Here is a 21213-nt window from a genome sequence, read left to right on the forward strand (position 1 = left end):
TCCCTGGACATACAGTAATAGCACATAAACTGGGATTGAATGCAGTTGATACTCATTGTGCAAGAAGCATGGGATTGATGTATGATCTGAATTATTTTCAGTATTAGACAAACACACACCATCGAATGGCCTGCAGCAGCTGAACTCAAGTCATCTGTTTATATCACAGGGGCCATATAGATTTTTGTACCAGGGCCTTTGGTCTAATTCACCATCTCATTCTCTTAGATAAACTAAAATGCTTGGGTTTGCACAAAGGCCTTGGAATTGGTTTTCTGAGTAATAATTTAAATCAGAGTTAAAAAAGAGGCCATTAAGTTCAATCACTTGATGCTGCTAGTTTCAACACTTGGACCATTGTTATTCTTCATTGTTATTCTTCATTGTTGGTAACTGCATTAACACAAATGTTCCCTTGTGACTGACTGTGTGCCGTACACGTCCATTAAACACATATCTCTGCAGTCTTTGTCAATAGTCTTCAGTCCTCCATTTACTTATCTCCACCACTGAACAGTGCACCAAATTACAATCAAATATTGTTGAAAACAGTTTAACAGAAATGTCACTTGGTCAGGGGCTCAGGTGAGTGTGGTTTTAAGGTTTTCCGGTCACTAGTTTGTCTCTGAAGCTGACCCTGGTGGGCTGGGGGTGGGGAGGAAGATGGACAGGCTGGACAGTCAGTATCAGCTACATTTGGGAGAGAGGGGATTAGGTTGCCTCTCTGAACACACATGATCCTGCTGTAGTTACGCTAGCTGTGTCCTAGTCATACTGTCACACTCACTCAGACCAGTGCTTAGTCATACCGGCTTTATCAGTGCAGTTATTGCTTTAGGTTACCCCATTGTGTGTCTTTTTTTGGCTGGGCTAAATCTCCATCATCTGCTCTGGTACTTGGCTTGGCTCTACCATCTCTGTCTCTCAACCCCCTTCCCCCCTACAGCACACGACGGGTGGGACATACTTTGTGCTGAACTGCCATGTTTCTGGTTCTCGTTGTGATGCCAGAACTAGGGGAGTCCTTGGCCAGGGCAAGGGGTGGAGCTATCCGCCTCATCCAGGACAGTGAGTGACCCAGGGGACAGCGGTGTAGTCAGGTTGCAGGGGCAGGAGGGATCTAGGACGGGAGGGTCTTGGTAAGGCAGCGCAACAACATTTAAATGAATTTGATGTCTTGAATGATTTATCCTGAATTGCCAGTGTTATGTGATTAAACTGATCTAACTGTGTGTTTTGTATGATGATGTGTGTATTTGTGAAAGTGTGTGTGAGTTATCCATGTTGTTCACTGTTCTGCTGTTCAGTCACTTGATTGTGTGTATGATGCTGGTGGAGATGTCATTGAGTTGAATAAAAACAAACATTTCACAATGTGTTTGGTCAGATGATGCATTCAGTCTGTTGAAAGGGATTGCAAGAGAGACTGACTGCTTTCCTCAACTTTGTGATGGTGGGCAAGTTGTCAAGGTTTACAGTGCCTTGCAAAAGTATTCAGACATTTTATTGTGTTACAAAGTGGGATTAAAATGGATTGAATTGTCATTTTTTGTCAACAATCGACACACAATACTCTGTAATGTCAAAGTGGAAGAAAACTTGCAATATTTTTAAAAGATTAATTAAAATGTAATAACTAAAATATAGTCGTTGCTTAAGTATTCAGCTCCTTGAGTCAATACGTTAGAAACAAATCGAATCAAATTGTATTGGTCACATCTGCCAAATACAACATGTGTAGACATTACAGTGAAATGCTTACTTACTTACAAACACCTTTGGCATCGATTACAACTGTGAGTCTTCTTGGGCAAATCTCTAAGAGCTTTGCACACCTGGATTGTGGAATATTTGCCCATTATTCTTTTCAAAATTCTTCAAGCTCTGTCAAGATGTTGGGGATCATGGCTAGACAGCAATTTTCAAAACAAATATGTTGTTGTAATATTTGTATTCTGTATATTTGTATTCTTCTTTTCACTCTGACATTTAGGTCATTATTGTGAGACTCTACAATGTTGTTGATCCATCCTCAGTTTTCTACCATCACAGGCAATGAACTCTATAGCTGATTTAAAATCACTAATGACCTCATGGTAACATCCCTGAGCAGTTTCATTCCTGTCCTGCAGCTCAGTTCAGAAGGACGACTGTATCTTTGATGTGTCTGGGTGGTTTAATACATCATCCACAGCATAATTATTAACTTGACCATGCTTAAAGAGATATTCAATGTCTGATTTGTTATTGTTACCCATCTACCAATCACTGCCCTTCTTTTTGAGGCTTTCAAAAAGCTCCCTGGTCTTTGTAGTTGAATCTGTGTGCGAATTTCAATACTTGACTGAGGGACCTTACGGATGTTGTATGTGTGTGGGACAGAGGAAGGGTTAGTCATTCAAAAATCACTCTTCACAAAGAGTAAGTCCATGTAAATTGTGTGATTATTTTTTAAACTACATTTTACTCCTGATCTAATTTAGGCTTGCGTCAACAAAGGGTCTGAATACTTACGCAAATACTTTATTTTAGTTCAGAATAGTTTTTATCAAAAATACAACTTGGATTTATCTTTCACTTTGACATTACAGAGTATTTTGTGTAGATTGTTGACAAAAAAAGTAAATTCAATCCATTTTAATAACACTTTGTAACCCAATAATGTGAAGAAATCCAAGGGGTCTGAATACTTTTGCAAGGCCCTGTATATGATCCAGTTGAGATATCAAGTTATGTTAAATTCCCATTCAGAAGGGTTAGTGGAAAATATAATCTGAGCCCTCACTGGGCTCACTGTCTAATGATACTCATCATGACAAAACCTGACTGTTGATTGCACCTTATGAGTCGCTAACAGCACCTGTAGCAGAAACTCACTTTAGTCAGGTAACATAACATGATTAGGTGCAAGGGGGCTTCTTATTTTCTGATAATCTTTTCAGGGTAGCTTTTCAGTATAAAAAACACAACAATAAGCAGCCAGTTACATGCATGAAACCACTGTGGAGATGTTGATCCAGGTGTCAGGCATAACACTCAAATGGCCAGATCTCTCACACACTGAGATGTTCATAGGTCCATCCATGAGCTGTCACACAAAATAAGTCTAACATTCATTAGACATGATGATTTATTTTCCTCTATGTGCCAGACTATGCATGTGTGAAACATACCACGAGACAACAGGTTGGCCTGTGAGGTTATACAGATATTTAATGAAGTACATCTGGGATGTTTACATATTTTTTTAGGACATCTTGTGGGCCTACTGATGCACTGTCTGGTCCATCAGTCAAACTGTAGATATCTGAGACTGTGACTGATATGGGTGTGGAGTCTGGCTCTAGTTGGACTGTCTCTGGGTAGTTTACGGGGTGGTGTCTAGTCTGATGTCTGGGCCTATCTCCAGGTGGTGTATAGGCCAACAGTTGGGCAAGTATGCAGATGGGGTACAGTGGTACTGTCTAAAGTTTCTCTGGACTGTTTTTTAAAGTATGTTTGAGATCTCCTGTCTGTCTCTTGCTTTTTGGGCCTGTCACTGCGCTATTGAGCTATTTGGAGCTGTCTCTGAGCTGTGTGTCTGGGCACTTGTCTTCATGTGTTGATCGTCTGTCTGTGATTGGACTTTATGTGTTGATCGTCTGTCTGTGATTGGACTTCATGTGTTGATCGTCTGTCTGTGATTGGACTTCATGTTGTTGATCGTCTGTCTGTGATTGGACTTCATGTGTTGATCGTCTGTCTGTGATTGGACTTTATATGTTGATCGTCTGTCTGTGATTGGACTTCATGTGTTGATCGTCTGTCTGTGATTGGACTTCATGTTGTTGATCGTCTGTCTGTGATTGGACTTCATGTGTTGATCGTCTGTCTGTGATTGGTCTTCATGTGTTGATCGTCTGTCTGTGATTGAACTTCATGTTGTTGATCGTCTGTCTGTGATTGGACTTCATGTTGTTGATCGTCTGTCTGTGATTGGACTTCATGTTGTTGATCGTCTGTCTGTGATTGGACTTCATGTTGTTGATCGTCTGTCTGTGATTGGACTTTATGTTGTTGATCGTCTGTCTGTGATTGGACTTTATGTTGTTGATCGTCTGTCTGTGATTGGACTTCATGTTGTTGCGGAATTCTATGCGAGTGTGTGTGTGCATCTCATCTGTGACCTCATTTTATAGACCTGGTTAATTAGTGATCTATTTCTAGTAAATAACACCAATGTGTCATTTTAAACACAGCGTCTCCGCTGTCGTCATGCATGCCAAAGTTAGTGACCCTGGATCATTTGACAACGTTCTTTTCCGATCTTGTCAATATTATTGAGAGAGAATTAGCTGAGTGCACAATCGAGGACTGCCATGTAGGTTACTGTCAATCATTGACAGGCTCAACTCATTAAATGGTCCCTATACACCAGTGAGATGAATAGGTCCTGAGACTTGATGAATAGTTCATTGATGTGTTGAGACTCATTTAAGCCAAGCACAAGAGTAGGGGAAAGATAAGCCACAGAAGAGGCTTCAGTGCATGGAGTAAAAGTGATGAAAAATGATATCACTGCAAAAAGAATAGCATTGGCTGGACTACAGTGGCTTCGGGGGACAGAGAAGGTGTTTTTGCGTGTGTGTAAAGGACGTCACGCTACTTGCTTAGCCAGTACCACTTCCTTCTGATTCGGCTCACACCAAGACTCAAACCCAGGACTCTCTAGCACACATGACTGTCTTCCTTAAGCATCTCATCAGTCTGTGCCATATAAAAAGTTAGCTATTCAGTGGCGACACTTCAGGCTGAGGAGTAAGTTTCACACATCACCATGTGCTTCGTTTACCCCTCAAACTTACTCAACAACGACCTTAGTGCTACTGTAGATCTGAGACAATTGGCACCACTGTAAAGGATGTCACGCTGCTTGCTTAGCACAACTTCCTCCTGATTAGGCTCACACCGAGGCTCGAACCCAAAACCTCTGCTTTGCTAGTACATGTGACCACCCTCCCAAAGCATCTTTACCAGTCAGCGCCACAAGAAAAGCTAGCTATTCAGTGTCACAAGTGGGGACACTTCAGGCTAAGGAGTAAGTTTCACACATCCCCACCTGCGTGTATGTGTAGCTGAGTAATAATGTTTAAAGCATGGGTCAAGGTGTGTAAGGAGTTGTACTCTGTTTTTCAGAGTAGCTGGTGCTGGGGACATTCAGAGAGCCGGGACAGAGCTGAGACCATGACTATGACCACTTCCTACTTCCTCTGCTGGACGACAAGGAGCCCTGCTACATACTATACCGCCTCAACTCCCAGAACGCACAGGGATACGAATGGATATTCATCTCCTGGTCTCCTGACCAATCTCCAGTATGTGTAACTGTGCAACCAAGGTTATTATAGTACATGAAAACTGACACTAAAAAAGGTACAACAATTGAAAAACAATTTAGTAAACTGAAATAAAGAATTTAAACTAAAAACATAAAAAAACGAAGACTATACTGAAACTATTATCTTTGAATGCAAAACTAAATTAAATAAAATAAAAACCATCATAAATTATGTTTAGTTTTAGTTTCTTCTAAACTTTGGTTAAAAATCGAATGGAGTTTTCGAGCTTCTGAATCTAGTGGGTAAATGTTGCCAGTGGATGTCGATGTTTCAAATGAGCCCTGCTTGTGCATCACTATCCCTAGCTATCACTAGCTAACAGGGAAGAAATCTTAGGTTGAGCACGAAGCATGACTGGGCCAAGATAGAACAGCTTCTGAAGTTGTTGGAGCCGTTCGTAATCCTCACCGACCAACTTCAATCTGACAGCCAGTCGCTGTCTGATGTGGTGCTGTGTCTTCCCAACCTTGAGGCACACTTGCATTCAACTTATGTTGCAAAACAGTTGGCACAGGTCCTCCTGAAGTCACTGCATGAGCACTTCGCATGTATACTGAATTCTCTGGCAGCCAACTTTTATCCAACCCCTGCATCAGCTTGCCTGATGGACCAAAGTGTGTCTCTGGCACTTCGCTCAACAGAGATGTAGCCACTGATGAGGGAAGCAGAGTCTTTTGTACATCAGCAAATCGGATAGTACAGCCGTGAAGCAGCAGGATCCCAGGAAGATGCAAGCACGATGACTCGTGTAAGCATCTTGACCGCAGTGCTTCAGAACAATATCTTCCTCACATCAAAGATGGTGTCTGAGGTCACTGTCCGGGTAGCAACAGACTAGCACAGCATGAGTCATAATATCCATAAAACCTAGTGGTCAAACATGGAAATGGTTCCAACCATTTTTCCACAATTCATTTTTTCCATGTTTTGTGTAGATTTAGCCTGGCTTGACGTTATTATAATCATGTAAATCTCTCTAACACAAGGTTACTTTTATCAATATATTCACCTGTATTTACCCCCAAAAATTGAAATTCAACTTAGCTGCTAATGTGGCCCGTGTGAGCTGGGGAAATACCTGGAAAAGGTAAAGGGTGACATGTTTACAGAGTCACCTCTCTAGTTCTGTCAGACAAGGATGGCTGTTTATCCAAAGCTGTGCCCTGTGGCACTGGATCTGGTTTACGCCCCTGCATCCAAAGCGTTCATAGAGACAATATTCTCTTTCCGTGGACAACTGGTTTCTCAGGATTGAGAAACCAAATGACCACCTCTCTGGAATGCAGAAGATAAACCAGAAAATCCTGTTTGGTTGAACGGAAACACACACACGCTGGCTAGCTGTGAACTGATAGATTTGTGAAGCAATGTTGTATTGCTTATGTTTTTGCTGTTGTTGCCGCTGTTTTCATTAACCCTATTTGAAGGGGTTAGTCAGTGATATATGTCAAAACAAATCACATTTTATTTGTCACATGCTTGTAAACAACAGGTGTAGACTAATAGTGAAATTAATACTTATGGGCCCTTCCCAACAATGCAGAGAGAAAAATAATAACACAAGGACTAAATACACATTGAGTAACGATAACTTGACTATATACACAGGGTACCAGTACAGAGTCGATGTGCAGGGGTACGAGTTAATTGAGGTAGATGTGTACATATAGGTAGGGATAAAGTGACTAGGCAACAGGATAGGTAATAAAAAGTAGCAGCAGGGTATGTGATGAGTCAAAAGAGTTAGTGCAAAAAGGGTCAATGCAGATAGTCCGGGTAGCAACAGACTAGCACAGTATGAGTCATAATACCCATAAAACCTAGCGGTCAAACATGGAAATGGTTCCAATCGTTTTTCCACCATTCATTTTTTCCATAGAAGATTTTAAAATGACTTAAAATAAGGTATGTGTTTTGTGTAGATTTAGCCTGGCTTGAAGTTATTATAACCATGTAAATCTCTCTAACACAAGGAGACTTTTATCAATATATTCACCTGTATTTACCCCCAAAAATGGAAATTCTACTTAGCTGCTAATGTGGCTATCCTAAAGAACTACAAATGTCATGATGATCTAGATGAGTCTGCCAAATCGAGGCAAAGGTAAGAACCTCTGGATTAACTATCTAATGTTCGCTAAATGTAGTAATAAATAAATTGACAAAATGTATTTAAATGGACAATTCTGTGAACTGTCTTGTGCAAGTTTTACAAGGTTATCAGAACGTTACGCCAGGGTAAGTCTAAACAGCCCTTATTTTAAGTGTTCTAAAAAAATAAATGAAAATGAATGGTGGAAAAACGATTGGAACCATTTCCCTGTTTGACCGCTAGTTTTTATTGGTATTATGACACCTCCACTGTGGGGCTCTATTGGTTAACTATTTAGCAGTCTTATGGCTTGGGGGTAGAAGCTGTTCAGGGTCCTGTTGGTTCTAGACTTGGTGCATCGGTACCGCTTGCCATGCGGTGGCAGAGTGAACACTCTATGACTTAGGTGGCTGCAGTATTTGAAAAATGCTATACCGCCTGGTAGAGGTCCTAGATGGCAGGGAGCTCGGCCAAGGTGATGTCCTGTACGCACTACCCTCTGTAGTGCCTTGCGGTCGGATGCCAAGCAGTTGATACAGCCAGTCAAGATGCTCTCAATGGTGCAGCTTTTGAACTTTTTGAGGATCTGAGGGCCAAATCTTTTCAGCCTTCTGAGGGGAAAGAGGCGTTGCCGTGCCTTCTTCACTACTGTGTTGGTGTGTGTGGACCATGTTAATTCCTTAGTGATGTGGACAACGAGGAACTTGAAGCTCTCAACCCGCTCCACTACAACCCTGTCGATATGAATGGGGGCGTGCTCGGCCCTCCATTTCCTGTAGTCCCCAATCAGGTCCATTGTCTTACTGACGTTGAGGAAGAGGTTGTTATTCTGGCACCACACTGCCAGGTCTCTGACCTCTTCCTCCCTATAGGCTGTCTCATTGTCGTCAGTGATCAGGTCTACCACTGTCGTGTCATCGGCAAACTTAATGATGGTGTTGGAGTCGTGCACAGCCCGACAGCATCGATGTGGATGGGGGCCTGCTGGTTGGGGGCCTGCTGGATGGGGGCCTGCTACATAAACATAACATGTCAAATGTGCCATGACCTCATTTGTTGTTTTTTCCTCTCTCTTTCTGTCAGATAAAGGTACTTTCACTAAAGGTAAAAAAGCATTTGATTGGTGTAAACATGGGCAAGAGAGTTTCCTTCCACCATATTTCTTGCACCAGTCTTGGCGCTTATCTTTTAAATCCAAGTCAAATTAGGATTTATTTATAATTTAAACCTAACCAAACCTATGTAATGGCCATGGAGTTGATTGACGTCCTCTAGTTGCCAAAAGCCTGTGTTAGCATGGGCAGCTCCATTGAGGATTCACCATTTTGATTTAGTCGACTTCCACCTTCATTGGCTGATCCCTCCTAATAATCCAGTTGGCATGACCTGATGACCCGGTTGGAGTCATGATAGTGTAGCTGGGTCAGCAGGAGGGATCAAACAATGTATTTTACTCGTGAAGAAGAAAATTGACCATTTCAAGATAGAGATGGCCTCAATGGAGCTGCCCATGCTTTCAAAGACGCCATCATGACACAGATAGAGATGGCCTCAATGGAGCTGCCCATGCTTTCAAAGACGCCATCATGACACAGATAGAGATGTGTTATTTATTTTCAAGTCTCTGGTCCTGGCGATTGTATTACTACTCTCAAGTAGCAAGAAGGGACAGCCCCCCCAAAATAACTATATAGGCCTACAATGCATAATAGGCTACTTCCTGTCCCTAACACTAACACTAAAACTAAATAATACAAAAACAAAATATAAATGTTTTTATCAAACTGAAATGAAATGAAAACTAGCAAATCAAGTCTGAAAACGAACTGAAACTAAACAGAATATCAAGTTAAATCTCAAATGAATAGAAATAAAAAATTAATATTAAATCACAAAACTATAATAACCTTGTGTGCAACACACACATACTCTCATGTTCACAATGAAGTCCTTTATCTACTTCCCCAGAGTCAGATGAACTCGTGGAAACCATTTTTATGTCTCTGAGTACAGTTTGAAGGAAGTTGCTAACTAGAGCTAGCACAATTGCTAGTTAGCATTGGCTAATGAAACTACCTCTAACATCCTTCATACTGGACACAGAGGCATTAAAATGGTGTCCACGAGTTCATCTGACTCTGGGGAAGTAGATTCATTTCCAAAAACCTGTAGTATCACGTTAAGTAATAATGTATTGTGTCTGTGTATATGCTGCCCCCATCAGGTGAAAACAAAGACCAGTGTAGAGAGTAAGAGCCAAACACTGCAGGGCCTTGCTTACCCACTGCAGGAGGATGCCAAACGGGTTCTACAACAACTTGCACAGAAACACATCAACTACATTCAGCTGGTGAGCCATATAGAAATGCCATTAGCCAACCAAATACAAACGATTGATATCTCTGGCGGCCACAATCTCAGCGATAATAGCCATGTATTCTGACCCAAGGCACACTGCCTGAGCCATACACAGTCATCTCAGTGGTAGCTGTGTAATATGTGTGTGTTGCAGAAGTTGGACACAGAGAAAGAAATTATAGAGCTGGTTCATTTCGACCCGACAGAGGCCCATGAGCTGCCTTGTAGGGTTCCACGGATACGCCCTGACACCTCTTCTACCCTCTATAAACACTCCCATGAAGGGGATTACTTGGAATCTGTGGGTCAGTCTCAGTCATTGATTTTCTGCCCTGATCATTCTACTCTCTCTCTCTCCCTTCATTCAATGAAATAAAAATGCAATGGTGCACTATTATAATATCATAAATACTGAACAAAGATTAGCAGGTCCAACCAACCTCTTTCACTTCCTCTCAGTGTTCATCTACTCCATGCCAGGTTACAGCTGTAGCATTAAAGAGCGGATGCTGTACTCCAGTTGTAAGGGTCGACTGCTGGATGAGGTGGAGAAAGATTACCATCTGGAGGTTGCCAAGAAGCTAATCAGCCGAAATTCAGATATTGCATACACAATGTGGTCTTTGTGTTTTTACAATATTGCTCTGTGCCTGAGTAGAAGTGCACATTTACTCCGTGGTATTATATTTACTCTGTGTTATTACTTTGTTGTTGTAGTTACTTTGTGTTATTGTATTTACTCTTTAATTGTATTCACACTGTGTTATTGTATTTACTCTGTTGCTACTCTGTGCTATTGTGTTTACTATGTGTTATTGTATTTACTCAGTGTTATTGTATTTACTCAATGTTATTGTATTTACTCCGTTATAATATTTACTATGTGTTATTACTGGGAATTATTGTATTTACTCTGTTGTTACCATGTTTACTGTGTTATATTTATTATGTCTATTGTATTTACTGCATGTTATTGTATTTACTATGTTATTGTATTTACTCTGTATTATTACGGTTTTACTGTATGTTAATACTCTGCGTATTGTATTTACTCTGTATTATTAATCTGTGTTATTGTATTTACTGTGTATTATTACTCTGTGTTACTGTGTTTACTCTGTGTATTGTATTTACTGTGTGTTATTAATCTGCATATTGTATTTACTCTGTGTTATTGTATCAACTCTGTGTATTTACTCTGTGTTATTGTGTCTGTGTGCAGATGGAAATTGACAATGGGGATGAGTTGACAGAGGAGTTCCTGTATGATGAGGTTAATCCTAAGCAGCATGCCTTCCAGCAGGCCTTCGCCAAACCTTGTGGCCCAGCAGGGAAGAAAGGCAGTAAGCGCCTCATCAAGCGTCCAGCGGATGGGGAGGGCAGGCTGGAGAGTTAGAGAGAGGGAAAGAGCTTTGTCATCACCCCAGCCCAAGCCATCCCCAGCCCTGCCCTCAATCCTCATCCTCCTGTTGCCATGCCATCTGGCAGCTTGTTTGGCCACGAGGAAGGAAAAGGAGAAGAACATGGACAGATTTCTCCTGTCATTTTTATTTTTACCTCCCTTTGCTTGTCATTACTGTACATGCTATTCATGAACATCAACAATAGGATAAAACTAAGGAAATCAATTTTTTTCTCATTCTCTCTCTGTGTCACTCTTAAAAACCTTACACATACTGTTACGTTCCCCAGTTTCTGTGTTGTTGTGGGTTTGTATGTGTATGTGTGTATTTCAGGAAATAGAATCCTGGATTCCTCAAGCAGCTGATTGGTCGGCCCCATCTCTGATTGGAGCTCTGACCCCTCCCTCTAATCAGGGGAAACAGCTGGCTCTTCAATTACCAACTCCTTCTCCAGCTTGATAAAAGTCAGTGTTCCTTTGTCAGAAAAATAGCTTATTTTTATGTCCTGTGTTGATTTGTTGTGGCAGTCTGTAAAAGTTTTGTGGATATTATTTTGTAGGCGCTCCTTCCGAGGTATGTGTATGCCAATAGGACTTAGTGTTTTTGGTTATTGAAATTGTTCACTAAGTAGTAGTAACTGTTCTGTTTCATTTGTTCCGGGGCAGAAGGGGAACGCACCTTGGGAGTGTTTAGGCAAGAGGCCTGCGGGCACACATAACCCGTAGTATTTCATCTGTCTATGCACACTAGGTAATACCCCTGGTATTTTGGTTAGCGAGCCAGTTGGTGCTAAAGGTTAGGTAAGTAGTGGGAAGGTAGGAGAGGGGACTCTTTAACTTACTTTCTTTGGTTCCGTCCAGCCCCTTTTCCCCCACCTTACCGTGTTTTAAGGAATAATCAATTCCCTGTAACGGTATTTTTCCCCGCACCTACTATCGCACTTCTTTTTTTTCACTCCACAGGGAGTTGAGATGTAGCAGCGTGTTGTGTTCCCTCCAAGGGGCATACGACACACACACACACACACACAGACGGACAGACAGACGGACTGACTGACAAACATGAAAGACCAATGGATGGTCTTACAGATGCCTCAGCCAAATTTCTCTATTGCAAATGTCACATAGATCTACAGAAGAAGCCTGTCCATCTGATGTGTTGTCCATAGGTTTAAACAATTCAGGTAACTTTACCCAAATTCCCTGTTTTTTTCCCCTGGAAATCCTGGTTAAAGGTTTCCTGGATTTCCTGCTTATTCCCTCGTGACTCCAGGAATCTTCCAACCAGTTTTTCTGGAAAACCAGGGCAGGACTTTTGCAACCCTAGTTATTACCTTGCGTGTTGTCACTAAATGTTTAGCATCAAACATGTTTGTAAAAACAGATGATAATGAGAGGAATTCTAAATAAAATGTAGATGTTTTTCAGTATGTTTTGTCTTTTTCTTATCACTGAAATGATAAGTAAAAAAAAACAACTGCATGGGACCGATGATGCATCATTACAAGAGAGCCTCTTGTGGCAGCTATTAAAGGACACGCAGAGGGGACAGGGAGGGCACTTCTGACTAGACTACTATAGGCTGCACCCCTGACTGGCCTGTTGAGGAAGCAAATGACCATGTTTTAACATAAGCACAGATTGTCAATATGCGCTGGCAGCCATGCATAAATACCACAGAGCTTAGAGCCTGTTAATTAAGATCTGCAAGGAATTCCTTAATTTAAATAGTGAGTAGCCTAATAGCCCACATGCCTTTGAGAGCAGGTTAATTAAAACATCTGACACTTTTTACACATGTAGACTAACATAAGGTAAAGGCACCCCAAAAATCCATAACTATTGACATATTACACATTTCTTCAACAGTGTACTGTCATTTAATACTGGTCCCACACACAGTTCCAGTTTCGTACTGCTACGGGCCTGATTCAATCATCAAGCCCTTGATTAATTGAAACAGGTTTATTACTGCTGGTCAGAGACAAAAGCCTGTACGTGTGTTTCCAGCCAGGTCAGCCCAGCTGGAAGACTAATTCAATAACCTTTCCAACAGTTTGTTTCAAAGCTTGCCTTACTCTACTGAACAAGTCTGTCACAAACAACGAGCCATTTGAGTGGCAAATTAATGTTAGGCCACCACACCAGACCTAACATCACATTTTGTGCATCAAAGCGGGGACCGAGAGGCTGAAAAACAGCTTCTATCTCAAGGCCATCAGACTGTTAAACAGCCATCACCAGCATTGAGTGGCTGCTGCCAACATACTGACTCAACTCCAGCCACTTTAATAATGGAAACATTTATTACATCAATTTATCACTAGCCACTTTAAACAATGCCACTTTATATGTTTACATACCCTACATTACTCATCTCATATGTATATACTGTCCTCTATACCATCTACTGCATCTTGCCTATGCCGTTAGGCCATCATTCATTCATATATTTTTATGTACATATTCTTATTAATTCCTTTACACTTGTGTATAAGGTAGTTGTTGTGAAATTGTTAGGTTAGATTACTTGTTAGATATGACTGCATGGTCGGAACTAGAAGCACAAGCATTTCGCTACACTCTGCATTAACATCTGCTAACCATGTGTATGTGACAAATAACATTTGATTTGATTTTGACATTTGTTTATAAGCAGGGGTGAAAGTAAGGCGGTATGGTCCAGGCAGAATAAAGTGTGGTACGCCATACCAGTTAAAAGTAAGTCTATCACAATTAAAACAACAAGCCCAAAAAACTACAGGCTATTATACCATTATTTGACATTACTGCATATCAGCCGCATGAATAATTAGCGAATTGACTGGAAATCGGTTGGTATACGCTCCAAATTGAGTTGTGGTTTGAGGAGAACACTAACATGTTGCCAAGGCAGAGATGCGTGGCCGAAACGCCCGCGGACAAGACGGAGCTGAGTGGCCGAGACCGTGGCGCGCGTGGACATCCGTGGATGCATCAATTCAGCTACAAGTGTAGGCCTAATGACTTTGTCAATGGGTCAGTGTCGCTTAAGTTTTTTTCCAACAATAATTTCGTCCTCCAGATTAGATGGAGGTCATATTGTATTTCTGTCTCCCCTTTTCGTAGGCTAATTATATATGGACCAGACATCGTTTTTATTGATCTGTTTGTCAGTGTCAGCAGAGTAGGCTCCCATGTATATTTTATCATATAAAAAAAGAGTGCGCGCACTTGGATATCCCGTACCCGTAAGAAATTAAATCTACTTTCACCCTCTGTTAATACGTATTTTCAGCTGACGAATGTCTATATTATTTGGAAAAACCCTATTCGTTCCGCATACCCATTATTCTAGTGACTCAATTCCCAGAATGTGTAAAGGGCTGGCTGCAGGTCTAGTGGGCGGAGATAATCGCACCGATTCTTGGAAAGTGATTAGGGGGAAGGTAGTGTTGAGGTCCGATTCCTGGCAGCAAGACCGAAAGACTGAATTACTATGATGAATTTAGACTCACCAGGAACGAGCTAAATTTGTATTTATTTTTACACTGGCATTCACAGTAACAGATTTCAAATAATAAAATGTGGACAGGCTCGGTGGCGGTGCGCATGACGTCAGAAGCTCCGGTGTACTGAACAGTTCTCAGAATAGAATCACAGAGTATAATTCTTGGAATTGGTTCATTTTAAAAGCCGAACCCACACACCCTCCCTCACATACTAAGAACCCATTTTAGAGACAACACTCATCTGCTGCTCTGTATCCTATATTTCTACATTTCACATTTATTTTAGTGCTTTTGAATGAGTTTATTCATTTTCGGATGCGTCTCTATTCACTGAACATTTGCGTGAGACATTAATTAGAATAAAATAATTACATTCCTTTGTATAGACCAGCTATATTTTCGTAAAAACCGCTGTGGAATTAGACTATTGTGGAATATTGAAGACTCACCGTCATGATTCTTTGTGTTCAAGGGTAAGTTCACATTCTTTTGTCCCTGTTTGATGTGACATTTCATGCTTTGATGTTGATATTCAAAATCAAATGACAAAGACATTTAATTCAATAAAAATTCTAGGTCATTCTTAGAATTCAGAAATAATTCAATTACTGTCAATTCCAATATTTAAATTCCAAGAACTCAATTCCCAATTAAATATTATCACTAACAATTGCACAAATTCTGCTGTGCAGATAGCCTAGCTATACTGTAAATAGAAATATACAAGTTGACATTTAAAACAAATCCTGGAATACATTTGATACTAGGTTCATTAATTCTAATAATATTAAATTCCAAATAAATTCCAAAAATGAAATGTTTTTACAATTCCAATTCAAACAGTCCAAACAGTTTAAATTCTAATCCAATTAAAAATCCATAACATGAAGATTGTTTAAATTCGAATTGAATTCAACAGATTTTCCTCTTCATGCGTGATTTCAAGAATTTTATTGGAATTACAAATTAAATTGGAATCGAACCCAACCCTGTTGTGAATTCATATATTATAATACTTCCATTTGAGGTCTTGTAAAGCCCCCCCCCCCCCCCCCCCCCCCCCAACATAACATTAAGGCCAAGGGTGGACTGGCCATCTTGCATTTCAGACAAATGCCAGATGGGCTGGTCCATTTTCAGCCCATCGGGCCTGTCTAACTTGTTTTTTTTGTGTGCAGAATTACAATTACTTGACTAATAATGGGGGCCTCTGTAAAAAAATTGTCCGGTGTGGGGGCCCGGAGGGGAAAAATTGTCCGGTGTGGGGGCCCGGAGGGGAAAAATTGCCCGGTGTGGGGGCCTGGAGGGGAAAAATTGCTCGGTGTGGGGGCCTGGAGGGGAAAAATTGCCCGGTGTGGGGGCCTGGGGGGGAAAAATTGCCCGGTGTGTTAGCAATGCCAGGGCAGATTTCTTGTTCAAGTCCGCCCCCTGATTAATTAGCCTATGACAATATTAGGACTTGTCCTTTAACAGGATAGTGGGTAATGTAATGAATGATTCACCTGGTTGTTCCCTACTGTCTCCTACACTTGTCCTGTGCTCATTGTTGTAGTCTCTTGTTTACAGCCCCAGACCACTGCTGTCTGGCAGCCCCACAGAGGGCCCTGTGGGCATGCGGACAGGGAGCATCTCCTCACCTCACTGCCTTCACAGCACCCCTCCACAGTGGGACCCCACGAATGATCTGCGCACCATCGCCAAAAACTTCTTCTACCTTGATACCTCAGGTAATGCAAATCGAATTTCCAAACTGTAAACTCCTCCCAACAGGCTCCCTGAAACCCTTTCATGGTTTTAATGTTTTTGGTAACAATAACTACTTGCATTTCAGTTCGTCCAGTCGACTGCTTACTACAGGATTACTAAAATCTAAACCATTGAATAAGTTAATAAACTTTGACCTCTCACTCTTTGCAGGCTGGTACTGGGGAGCCATCACAGCAAGTCAGGCCCATGCAGCTCTCCAGGCAGCGTCAGAGGGGGCCTTTCTGATTCGAGACAGCAGCCATCCCCTGTACATGCTGACCCTGTCTGTTAGGACTGCCCGTGGCCCCACCAGTATACGCATCCAGTACAGTGGAGCCCGGTTTCTGCTTGACTCCAGCTCGCCAGCCCGACCCAGCCTTTTGTCCTTTCCTGATGTGCCTAGCATGGTGCAGTACTATGTAGGACCAACAAGGAAGGTACAGAAGGGCAAGGTGGAGGAGACTCATGGCACACAGCCCGCCCAGAGGACAGTTCAGGAGAGCACAGTAGTGCTGAAGCTCAAGCGGGCCCTGCACAAGCCCCAGGCCTTCCCCTCCCTCCAGCACCTCACACGCCTCACCATCAACCGCAGCACAGGCTGTCCGGACCAGCTGCCACTGCCACGCCCACTGGTGCGCTACCTGCAGGACTACCCCTTCCATGTATGAGGGTCCTCAAGTGCTGAATTAAACAAAACAGCTCAACTAAACCTTGAGGAGCGCTGTCAGTAAGAGGTCCCTGGCAGCTGGAAACAACATCACTGCACTGGAAACTAATGGAGCCACATCAGACATACGGTTGGTCATGAGACCATGTTTGGGAAAGAACCTTCCAGAAAATGGTGCCTGGTTTTGGATTTCTCAGAGGGAAGTGGGGTTCTGTGTACCACCCCAATTCACAGAGGTGATTGACTGGAAAACACATGGTGCTAACTGTAGTGTATCCTCGTGCTATGAGGGGTAACATTTTCTTTCTGTTTCTGAGCAGTGAATTGCTTTTCAGTCACAGATGTAAATTGTTTAATTTTTTGTTTAGTCAACATTGTCATTTTTTACCGCCCCGACACTGTAAAGGGACACTGTCCCTTTTTTTTATTAAAACAATATTAAATTAGTTATACTGCTCCTGTCTTCAATGTCCCGTTGTCTTTTGGTGGGTCAAATGCCACAACGAGCTTTATAGCCTACATCCACAGAAGAGAAAATGGGTTGCGTGGGCAGTGTGCCCAATCTCAGTTGTTATCTGAAGCGGTCTTTATAACATAAAGAGATTAAACCCCCTCGGGTATAAGTGTGTACACAGCAGAATCGACTAGGCAATATAGGCTGGATTCAATGTGCCTTTGTGTAAGAGTGAATCTGAGTCAGCAGCCTAGTCAGCAGGGAGGGAGAATCCCTTGATTCGTAGAACTACTGAATGCCTTCTGTGAGGGTGAAATTCTGAGAGGGAGGGTTCTAAGAAAAGCCTCTCAGTAATTACCTTCAGCCTACTACTCGCTCGGTCACTATCACCCTCCTTTATTGCCACACAAACACACATTAGCACCTACAACGTCCTCAGGTATAAATGAAGCCCATCTACGATATGTATACGTGCGTGTTTGTGAATTTCTACATTATTTGAGCTCAGTAGTGTGTACAGTACGTGGCAGATGGATGGTGGGTGTTGAGGCTGTAGCAGGCTGGTCTGAAGCCAGTGAAACAGGATCCATATCTCACACAGTCTCTCAGTCCTGGTCCTGGTCCTGATCTGTGTTGCACTCCTTTTTTTGAAGGATGCAGAAACGAGGCCTATAAGCGACAGAGAGAATATGAATCAGGCGTTCAATATGAATACATTTCTTGATCGAAGGTTTTGAAAATGTAGTTATTTAACAAAGATATAGCAGTCTGATTTACTCCTGACCTGTCAGTAATGTCACGATGCGTGTGCAAGTAGTGTAACTCTTCAACACTTTCCTCTACCCACTGCTGGATGAGCTGTGGATGACGTGGGTCCACTTCCAAGTATACACGACTGCAAGACAGGAAGAAATGAAAACACAGTGAAGTGAAACTTCTCAAACCATTGAAAAACAGAGAATGAAGTAGTGAGACCTGCTTTACAATAGATACAACAGAGTGACTAGACAGAAAGCTTCTTAGTGTGTGCCACCAAACGGTACATCTAAAATAATATTGGCCTACTGTGGATATTCCCTTAAAAACAAACACTGTGGCCTGCATAAACACTTCCAATACAGTTTGGAGCTCCAGAACTGACTTGAGTTTCACCATATGGATATGATGAGCGGTAAGGTCACTAGGAACAACGGGGGGAGGGAAATTATAGATAGCAATGATACATTCATATTGACCAATTTCAAGCGTGTGATTATATGTTATGTTCTAGATGCAGAAAATACACCCAGTGCCTTACCCATGGTTGGATAAGAGCTTTGGAGCCAGAGTCAGAATGTGTCTCATCACCTGCATTCCATCTTTCCCCCCATCCAGAGCAGCATGGTCCTCAAACCTGAGGATGTCAGCACAGAACACTGTAGTTCATATACCTCCATTTGAACTCGAAGTGTGCGTGCATTTGTGTGTGCGTGCGACTGCTCGTCTCACCTGAGGATTTCAGGTTCAAGTGATATCATATCCTCTGAGAACAGGTACGGAGGGTTGCTGACCAAAACGGAGACTGGACTGCACATGCTCACAATTATGTCTGCATCTAGAACATAACATAAAATCACACACTTGAAATTGGTCAATATGAATGTGACATCTGTATGGCTTATCTTCCTTTACCGATGTTATAATATCCCTCACCCAGCATTCCTATTGACCTTACCTCTCATCACATCCATATGATGAACCTCAAGTCGGTCCTGGAACCCCAAACTGTAACATACAGCCAATCAGGTTGGCACATATTCACAAAACATGAATTAATGTTGCTAATCAAAATCAGCTAATCAAAGTAAAATTGGTATACCTGTGTGAGTTCTCTCTTGTCAGATCCACAGCATCCTTGTTTTTATCTAAAGCAATCGCTCTGAGCTGAGAGAGAGAAACTCAAATATCAGTGTTGTTTGAGTGAAGGGGCTCAGAGATCAAGGAACATGATATGAAAGAAAGGGAGAAAGTAAAAGAGGGGGAGAGCACACCTGTGGGAGGCTCTTAAGTAAACTGAGGGAGATAGCACCAGAGCCACAACCCACTTCCAGGCACCTGAAGCTGGTCTCCTCACTTAATCCAGTCCCCTGCTTCATCTGGAGATCTGTAAGCACTAAGCCAACCAGCTCCTGCACAGACAGACAGACGTGCAACCATAGCTTGACAGAAGATCATGTCTCTGCAATGGAAATTCTGGCGACAGTCACAGAATGAAATATTTAAATGCGCTCTTATCACAAGAGATGATGGTCCCTTGTGTTTCAAACAACTTGTTTTATAGTATGTGTAAGTGACTTACCAAGTTAAATAAAGGTTAAATAAAAAAGTGTACGTACGTGTGTGTGTGTGTGTGTGTGTGTACTCTCCCGCACCTCTGTTTCAGGCCGGGGGATAAACACGGGAGGTCTCATCTTCAGTGTCAGATCTCTGAAGTCCCACTCTTCAATCACATACTGCACTGGCATTCTGAACACACAGCACATTTCACATGTTCACGCACTGTAGGCTACACTTTCCAATTAAATTCTTAGCTTTCAGAGACAGAAGAATAGGTCAAGTGCACCGTCACTGACTAGCACGTTAAGACTAAGCTTGTATGTACCTGGTGAGACGTCTGGAACAGAGCTCCCATGTCTGCTCTGTCTGTTCTTGTGTCAGGAATTCAGCCAGCCTGTCCTGTCCAATGCCCTCTAACTGCGAGGGGAAGAGGTTGAGGGTTAGATGATTCCTTCAGTGAGAGACTGATAGACCGAGAAGGATAAAAGGTGGAAAGGTGAACATGGAAATTATTTGCAAGGATCATATTTTGGGTTCAGAAACTCACTGTTTTAGCACCAAGCAAATGTGCAATGATGTACTGGCTGGAGAGATGTGGCTCTGAGACACCTCTTTGCTGGAAATGGTCTGTCCATAACTTGACAGCTTGCTCCACCGTGAGCCTGCTAGCTGTAGGTAAGGCTGGGACGCATTCAGCCACACACGGAGACGTGCACAGCCACTGGAGGAAGGGAGGGAGCGAGACAGCGATAGAGAGAATATTACGAGGCTTCATTCAATAATGAATTCCAGTTGTTTATACTGTAAACAACGCACTTTCCTTGCAATCCACGTGAAACACTTTACAGGAAAAGCATCTTAATTTACCTTGTGTCCAATAAATCCGTCTTTAAGTGGTTTAAAGCAGTTATAAACCTCCTTCAATGGTCTTCGTAATCGTATCCACATGGTATTCCACTTTCTCTTGACAGAAGACCAACACGTGAAGCAGTTGACATAAAGAAGGTAAAAAAAAATGTAGCTAATATGAAACTCAGAAATAATCGTTTGACTATATTAATTAATATTGTGTAAAACCAGCTGAATGTGGTCTAAGTAAGTTGACTGTACTAACTATTAAATACAAAATAACCAACCATTTCAATCATTCATTAGAGGTATTCACTTCCGGGCATCCTTCCTTTTTTCAGAATAATAGTGCATTGGATTAATTCATAAATCCTTCCAAAATAAAAGTGAACTGTATTATGTCGATCCATACAATTAGGATGAAGTTAAATTAAATTATATTTTTAAGAAGAAAATTGCA

The 21213-nt window shown here is 41.9% G+C and overlaps 3 protein-coding genes across 6 annotated transcripts; 2 read left to right on the forward strand and 1 right to left on the reverse strand.

Annotated features, from left to right (window-relative positions):
* The first annotated feature begins 5135 nt into the window (after window positions 1-5135).
* Window positions 5136-12653, forward strand: LOC118936427 (twinfilin-2-like). Its single transcript, XM_036948434.1, has 6 exons — window positions 5136-5145; window positions 5221-5354; window positions 9695-9820; window positions 9983-10133; window positions 10288-10407; window positions 11049-12653. Exons 1-6 carry the CDS (start codon window positions 5136-5138, stop codon window positions 11222-11224), a joined length of 717 nt encoding a protein of 238 aa, XP_036804329.1. The 3' UTR covers window positions 11225-12653.
* A 1189-nt stretch (window positions 12654-13842) lies between these two features.
* Window positions 13843-17580, forward strand: LOC110494652 (cytokine-inducible SH2-containing protein). 3 transcript variants are annotated; one of them, XM_021569908.2, is made up of 3 exons: window positions 13853-15194; window positions 16288-16448; window positions 16639-17580. In XM_021569908.2, exons 1-3 carry the CDS (start codon window positions 15175-15177, stop codon window positions 17133-17135), a joined length of 678 nt encoding a protein of 225 aa, XP_021425583.1. In that variant the 5' UTR covers window positions 13853-15174; the 3' UTR covers window positions 17136-17580. The 3 variants fall into 3 exon arrangements, with proteins under 3 accessions (XP_036804150.1, XP_021425583.1, XP_036804151.1); XM_036948256.1 differs by having other exon boundaries at window positions 16274-16448; window positions 16639-17532; XM_036948255.1 differs by having other exon boundaries at window positions 13843-15194; window positions 16274-17532.
* A 384-nt stretch (window positions 17581-17964) lies between these two features.
* hemk1 (HemK methyltransferase family member 1) lies at window positions 17965-21125 on the reverse strand. 2 transcript variants are annotated; one of them, XM_021569906.2, is made up of 12 exons: window positions 21041-21125; window positions 20772-20867; window positions 20452-20625; window positions 20230-20321; window positions 20000-20093; window positions 19619-19756; window positions 19447-19511; window positions 19303-19352; window positions 19077-19182; window positions 18886-18981; window positions 18373-18483; window positions 17965-18257 (listed from the first exon to the last, which is right to left on the reverse strand). In XM_021569906.2, the coding sequence occupies exons 1-12, from the start codon at window positions 21050-21052 to the stop codon at window positions 18194-18196; spliced, it is 1098 nt and encodes a 365-aa protein (XP_021425581.2). In that variant the 5' UTR covers window positions 21053-21125; the 3' UTR covers window positions 17965-18193. The 2 variants fall into 2 exon arrangements, with proteins under 2 accessions (XP_021425581.2, XP_021425582.2); XM_021569907.2 differs by having other exon boundaries at window positions 20772-21102.
* Window positions 21126-21213: the final 88 nt, after the last annotated feature.

Source organism: Oncorhynchus mykiss, chromosome 17 (genome assembly GCF_013265735.2).
Source record: "Oncorhynchus mykiss isolate Arlee chromosome 17, USDA_OmykA_1.1, whole genome shotgun sequence".
NCBI lineage: Eukaryota > Metazoa > Chordata > Actinopteri > Salmoniformes > Salmonidae > Oncorhynchus > Oncorhynchus mykiss.

Bases quoted from the DNA above. Each gene is read 5' to 3' on its own strand.
- LOC118936427 (XM_036948434.1), top strand. The intron at 5,355-9,694 runs GTATGTGTAACT...TGCCCCCATCAG, and splicing joins GGTCTCCTGACCAATCTCCA to GTGAAAACAAAGACCAGTGT. The intron at 10,134-10,287 runs GTCAGTCTCAGT...ACTTCCTCTCAG, and splicing joins GGATTACTTGGAATCTGTGG to TGTTCATCTACTCCATGCCA.
- LOC110494652 (XM_036948255.1), top strand. From the start codon at position 15,175: ATGATTCTTTGTGTTCAAGG. The intron at 15,195-16,273 runs GTAAGTTCACAT...TCATTGTTGTAG, and splicing joins ATGATTCTTTGTGTTCAAGG to TCTCTTGTTTACAGCCCCAG.
- hemk1 (XM_021569906.2), bottom strand. The intron at 20,626-20,771 runs GTAAATTAAGAT...CCCTTCCTCCAG, and splicing joins ACGGATTTATTGGACACAAG to TGGCTGTGCACGTCTCCGTG. The intron at 19,353-19,446 runs GTATACCAATTT...TGTATGTTACAG, and splicing joins ACAAGAGAGAACTCACACAG to TTTGGGGTTCCAGGACCGAC.